Genomic DNA, 6,951 nt, shown 5'->3' with positions numbered 1-6,951 from the left:
CCTTGGCTTCTCATCAGTCCTCATTGTTCGCCATGATCAGAGAGTCCGGTTTTATCCCATGCTTTTTCAGTCACAGTCCAGCTGGCCTTGGTGAGCTCCCAATAGATCAGCCCCACTGTCTCAGTGGGTGGGTGCACCCCCCGTGGTCCTGACATCCTTGCTAGTGTTCTCCCTCCATCTGCTCCTCATTGGGACCTTGGGAGCTCAGTCCAGTTCTCCAGTGTGGGTCTCTGTCTCTATCTCCATCCATCACCAGATGAAGGTTCTATGGTGATATGAAAGATATTCATCAGTAATGCTATAGGATAGGGTCATTTCAGGTTCCTTATCCTCAGCTTCCCAAGGGACTAACTGGGGACATCGCCTTGGGCTCCTGGGATCATTATTCATTTTTCTCTCCCACCATAAATATGTAGTTATAATGTAGTCTGCAGCATCTCAATTCACCAGATTAATGACTAATGGTGATGATAGTGATTATAGATGACAGATTAAATAAATAGATAAATGGTGGGTAGGTAGATAAAGATGTTTAGGTAGATGATGGATGATGAATAGATGATGACGATGATAGATAGATAGATAGATAGATAGATAGATAGATAGATAGATAGATACATAGATACATAGATACATAGATACATAGATAGATACATAGATGCATAGATAGATACAAGATAGATACATAGATATTGATAGATAGATTGATAGATGCTTCTATATGACATCAAAGGAAAGATAGGAGATTCAGACAGAGTTATGACTGCCTATTGGATTTACAATATCTAAGAGAAGGTGGCCCTCATATATCCTTAAGTCACATGATAACTTGAGTATCAGATAACTGAAAAGAAAATCCAAAGGGTGTCTTTGATATTCTATAATTAACTCCTGAAACAGACAGACTTATTCTAAATGACATCTGACATTACTGACTGCTCATTAGATAATTTATGCATATAATCTCATATTTGTTTTTGTTTTTTGTTTTGTTTATTTGTTTTGTTTTGTACTCTTTTGACTCTTTGCTCTTTGGGGGAAACTACCACCCAACTCCCAAATAAATCACACATGGAGACTTACTACTTATAAATGCCTGGCCTTAGCTAGGCTTATTTCTAGACAAATTTTCTTATCTTAAATTATACAATCTACCTTTTGCCCCTAGGATTTTTCTTTTTCTTACTTCTATAATCTCACTTTCACTCTTACTCCATGGCTGGCTGGCTGGGTAACAGGCCCCTTCTTTTCCTCCAAGATAACTTCTCCTAGTTATTCTCTCTGCCTGCCAGATCTGCCTATTTTGCTCTCCTGCCTAGCTACTGACCATTCAGATCTTTTTTAGACCAATCAGGTGTTTTAGACAGGCACAGTAACACAGCTTCACAGAGTTAAACAAATGCAACATAAAAGAATGCCACACATCCTTGCATCATTAAACAAATGTTCCACAGCATAAACAAATGTAGCACATCTTCAATTACTATTCCACAAGAAGCTAGTACTGCAATCCAAGTCCCATCTAGACCTAAAATTCTTCACCTCGACACTTATTTTTTCTCAGCTATAACAGCAAAAGCATACGGAGGACAGGAAAAAATGTAGTCAATTCTGTCTGTCTTATATGTGGTAAACTCCAGAATTACTGAAGCCAAATGGGCATGATAAAAGATTATAGTCCTTGGCATCAGCATACCTAGGATCTGGGTCCAATCTCCATTTCTCAGTCCCGTAGCCCTGGCAACTGATCTGTAAATCCCTCTATCGTATTCATCGCATGAGTCTAGGCTATAATGCTGTGGTAAAAACACGAAATGGTGGTTATGATTTAGCTACCATGGCCCGTATAAGAAGCCAAATTGAGGATTAGCCCTTTAAGAATGCACATGTCAGTAGGGAAAATGATCTGTGGGGAAAACATCGAGTCACAAGGACAGACAGAAGCAGACATATGCAAATGAGAAATCTCAGGAAAGCTAGAAAAGTTCCTGCAGATTTAACCCACAGTGGATCCGAAACAGAAGAAATCACATCTGAGCTGAATGTGTACACACCTTTTCTCTTCTTTTTTTTCTTTTTCTTAAAATTTCTTTTTCTTTTTTATTGGTGATATTTTTATTTTCCAAATGTTTACATTTTTCTTTTTATTTTTTTACTTATTGAAAATAGATTTATTTATTTATTATGTATACAATGTTCTGTCTATATGTATGCTTACAGTCCAGAAGAGGGCACCAGATCTCATCACAGATGGCTGTGAGCCACCATGTGGTTGCTGGGAATTGAACTCAGGACCTCTGGAAAAGCAGCCAGTGCTCTTAACCTCTGAGCCATCTCTCCAGCGCCTTCTTTATTCGTTCTTTGCTTGAGGAATATCTAGGTTGTTTCCAGATTTGGGCAATTACAAATAATGCTGCTATGAACATAGTTGATCACATGTCCTTGTGGGGGTCACACCTTTTCTTGACATTACTTGCTGAACAACGCAGTATGATGCCTGTTTCTTTCTGTTTGCTTTATATTAAATGTTATGAGTAATCTGGAGATTATGTTCAGATGGGGGAGGATTGCATAGGCTTTCTGTAAGGGATTTGAACATCCGAAGACTTGGGTATCTGAAGGGAGTCCTTGAACCTGTCCTCCTAAGGTACAATGCATTAATGGACTGTGAACTGATGCACACCCTGTTGAAAACTTAAACTTTAATCCCTCTTGTTCTATGCATAATATCATACTGTATTTTTAATTAATTTTTAGTGAAGTGCTTATGCACGATCCTAACCTGTATCTACTTTTTAAGATAAGCAGCACAAGTGTATGGCTAGCTTGGTACTTCCCATGACCACCTCTGCCCCTGTCTCATAGAGGAAGACCTCCAGGCAACCATAGAGGAGATCTTCTTAGGGAATTTTCTTTCATTTCATTCTTGGTAAGCTAGACGCATCACATAGTCTATTGTAAAGATCCGTGCATTCAAAAACTTCCTTTCTAGAATGGAATTTGACACCCACCACTGGTGGATAAGCCTTAAGGGTGTTATAATAATTGAAATAAACAAATCACTGGACAGATACTTAAGTGCTGGGAGAAAGATATTCACAGGAAGGAGATTGGAAGTGGCCAGAGGCCAGGGGCAGTGGAGGAGGGTGTCAGAGCGAGGAGCTATCTGTGAATCAGCACGGGAGCTTTGTTTTGTGAGAGGAAAGGACTTCTGCGGATGGGTGGGGGAGTACAGATGTGCAGCACTATGGATGCACCGATGTCATCGAGTACAGATGTGCACAGTATGGATGTACTGATGTCATCGAGTACAGATGTGCACAGTATGGATGTACTGATGTCATCGAGTACAGATGTGCAGCAGTATGGATGTACCGATGTCATCGAGCTGATCACATACAATGGTAAAGGCGCTAAACTCGGTGTTACTTATTCTAGCACACTAAAAAAAAAAGAAGTCTAGGAAAACTACCTAAGAGGTGTGGTAACTTTCCTCACCCTTCTTGGTTCTGAAGTATTTGGATTCCGTATTTGTGTTGTTGGAAGGCTTCATTTTAGGTCTCGTCCATGTGAAACTCCAATGCACCAAATACTTGTTTTCTGGAATCCTGCCCATATTACTGGGCTTACTGTGCGTTCAAAGTGCTAGGAAATGATGGTTCCTTGTGCCAGGAGTATCGGTCCTTGAAGCCCATGGACCACAAAGCTGTTTGTAGCCTTTAAGCCCATGGCAGCAAAATGTCATGAATATGCACGATTTCCTCCCAGAGGGACCCAGACATAAAGTAACTCAGGGAGCCCTTAGTGGAAGTTAAAAAGATAACGTCAATGCAGTTGTGTGTTTATCCATTAATTTGTTTTCTCAAATTGCAAGAGATATCCATGAAGTCTTTAGGATACATCCCAGCTCAGATAGCCAAGACTTTTAGCGGACTGAAGTGAGGTCATCCTCCCTTCTCTGGGGGACAGCTCAGACAAGTGCGTTTAAAGCAGCTCACAAGCCATGCTTAATCTAAAACGTGTGTCTTACAGCCTCAGCATCCACATCAACAACATTCCTCTCTTCGTGAACCTAAACCTTCTGATACGTTATGATTTCATCTGCAAAGGTTTATTCTGTGAGAGAAACAAACAACAGTTTTTAGGTCTTAATTAATTTTAAAACTCCACAGATTTTTAAGCTTCGCTTAATCTTTGAATCTGCTTGTAATTTAAAGCCCCTTTAAACAACCTAATTCAAACCCCAGAAGATTAAGCTTGTGGATGTCATTTGGGGGTAGAGTGTTAGTCTGGATTACATAAAACCCTAAGCCCAGTTCCCAGCAGCACACAAAACAAATACATAACTGCAGCAAAAGCCACCAAGTCCTGTATGCAGCTATTGTTGAGTAGGTCAGTGCATCTTTATCTTCCAACTACACCCCAACCACACCCCAACCACCCCCGAGGGTGTACTTATTCTTTGCTTGTCACTTTTTTTTCGACTTTCCTCACACTGGCTTATGCTGAAAGTCTTCCCTGTGATGGGTTCCGCAACCAGCCACGCCAGATTACATTTCCTGCTGCAGGAAGCATTGCCCACGAAATCTTGTTCCCATCCATTGCAAGATGGATGACTGTGTATTCTTGCCATTCAGTGAGATGAGAACATACGACTCAATGGGATGCCTGAGAAGGGAACAAACAGGCTGTGCTGTCCCGAACTGAACGCAGAAGACTGGGCATGCCCTTTTGCGAACATGTTTGAATATGGCGGCTTGTACCAAAGAAAATTCAAGTTGTCGCTCATCTCTATCTTCTTCTTCTCTCTCTGCTCCCTTTCAGGTATTTGCACACGATCTACTTGGGTATTCGGAGTCGGCAGAGCGGGGAGAGCGGCAGGTGGCGGTTCTACTGGAGGATGGTGTACGAGTACGCCGATGTGAGCATGCTGCACCTGCTGGCCACCTTTCTGGAGAGCGCTCCGCAGTTGGTCCTGCAGCTCTGCATCATCGTACAGACTCACAGCTTACAGGCCCTCCAAGGTAAGGGTTCGCAGTCTGGTTTCTGAATTGAAGGAGAGATTGGCTACTTTGGTCAGGACCCAAATATGGCTGACTGTCCTTCATTGACACAGGCCTCTTGCATGTCTGCTTTTTTGCACGTGATTTGTGAATTATGTGTGATATTTCCTGCACCATTTCCTGTCATGGTTAACTAATATGAAGACCATCCCTCCAGCTATCTTTTTAGCAGAAAAAAAATGTGAGTTATGATTTTGCACTTGCTCCCTATGGGCATAGAGCCAAAGCCTTCTGGTTTTCATGGTAGAATAATTCACGAAAGTTACAAAGACAACGATAACTATTATTCTCCGTTTAATATGTATACATATACACATACAGGTACATATATATATGTGGATAATCCATACCATTGCCTTTAACATTAAAAAATGGAAAGGGAAAGATGAAAAAGAAATGCTATCTTGATGAAAATAAATCATATGGAAAATGTTCTGAATATTTAAAAATATAATATTTCTATACTATAGACCTTATGTAATGTAGATAATTATCTATTCAATGTTTTGTCATAAGATCAGCAAGACTGTTGCATTTATAATAAGCCTCCGTGGTATTTCTTTGGGGACTGGTGCTCAGAACCGTTCTAGAACAAGGCATGAAGAAGATAAGGTGGTGACCATAGCTAGAGAGGTGAATGAACTGGCGTGGTGGGTACGGGACACCTCTAATGCGTGTGTTTCCTGGTGCATTTGTCACTCCTGCAAGCAGGCTGGTAGTGTCTCATGAAGAGCATGGTGCAGCATGCATGCTGTTTCCTCCTCAGCAGAGCTGCCCGAGTTACACACGTCATGGCCATGCTCTGGCATGCTCCAGCTACAGACTTGCTCTGAATGGTGTTTGGAAACTCCAGTGTCCTTGTAGCTGTTATGGGAAGAGCATGTTAGATTTGTCTAGGTGTTTTCAATTAGAGAGAGAGGCCAGGGTGAAAATGACCAGAAAATAAATACAGAAGGTGCTGCAGAGATGAAAATGCCATCTAGGCTTTGTCTGTTTATTCTGAGCTAAATGTGAGTGATTATGACTGGAAGCAGAGACTCAGTTATAAATGGCATATTACACCATGGGAAAGCTTACTATTTTGTTGCTATTTGTTTATAGCTTTTAATGGATTTTATTATTAATTAAATAATTTATTATTTGTTAGATTATTTATTTATTTATTTATTTATTTTACATCCTGACCTCAGTGTCTCCTCCCTCCTCTCTTCTCCTCCCAATTTCTCCACTCTGCCCCCACATCCACTCCCTCATTTCTGTTCACAAAGGGCAGGTCTCCGATAGATATCAATAAAACATGGCATATTAAGTTGGGGTAGGACTAAGCACCTCTCCTTGTATTAAGCCTGGGCAAGGGAACCCAGTTTGAGGAATAAGTTCCCCAAAGTCAGTCAAAGCCCCAAGGGTCAGCTCCTGTTCCCACTGTTAGGATTTCTGCAAGTAGACCAAGATATACAACTGTCATGTATGTAGAGGGCCTAGTTCAGTCCCATGCAGGCTCCCTGATTGCCAGTTCAGACTCTGTGAGCCCCTATGAGCCCAGGTTAGTTGATTCTCTGGGTTTTCTTGTGATGTCCTTGACCCCTCAGACTTCTATAGGATTTTTTATAAACAGAAATGTGAAGGCGTAAGTCACGAACAAGGCAACACCAGTTTGGAGTTATGATTAATAGGGTGTTATTTATTTAAAGGGGAAAAACTTACAGATCACAATCCCAGACAACAGCCATCTGCGCAACCAGGAAGGGAGTCTCGTCTCCAGCGGAGCCGTAAGAGAAGAGAGCGAGCAGAGGAAATAGCCGCTTTTTTAAAGGGAGTGAGACCACGCCCCAATGGGCTGGTATCACAGCAGCTATTGGTTGGAGGGGCGGAAAGACCTCCCGCAACA

At 41.5% G+C, this 6,951-nt stretch overlaps 1 protein-coding gene across 1 annotated transcript in view; it reads left to right on the top strand.

The window, feature by feature from the left end:
• Xkr4 (XK related 4) overlaps positions 1 to 6,951 on the top strand; it is a 326,088-nt gene that overhangs the window by 180,717 nt on the left and 138,420 nt on the right. The window contains exon 2 of the mRNA XM_050118945.1: positions 4,825 to 5,024. Within this exon, the coding sequence (XP_049974902.1) occupies positions 4,825 to 5,024 (200 nt within the window). The remainder of the gene's footprint in view (positions 1 to 4,824; positions 5,025 to 6,951) is intronic.

The sequence above is a fragment of the Alexandromys fortis genome, unplaced genomic scaffold (assembly GCF_014885135.2).
Source record: "Alexandromys fortis isolate MF-2015 unplaced genomic scaffold, M_Fortis_MF-2015_v1.1 scaffold_18, whole genome shotgun sequence".
NCBI lineage: Eukaryota > Metazoa > Chordata > Mammalia > Rodentia > Cricetidae > Alexandromys > Alexandromys fortis.
The sequence above is the reverse complement of the archived record's forward strand: the minus strand, read 5'-3'. Positions and strand labels throughout refer to the sequence as shown.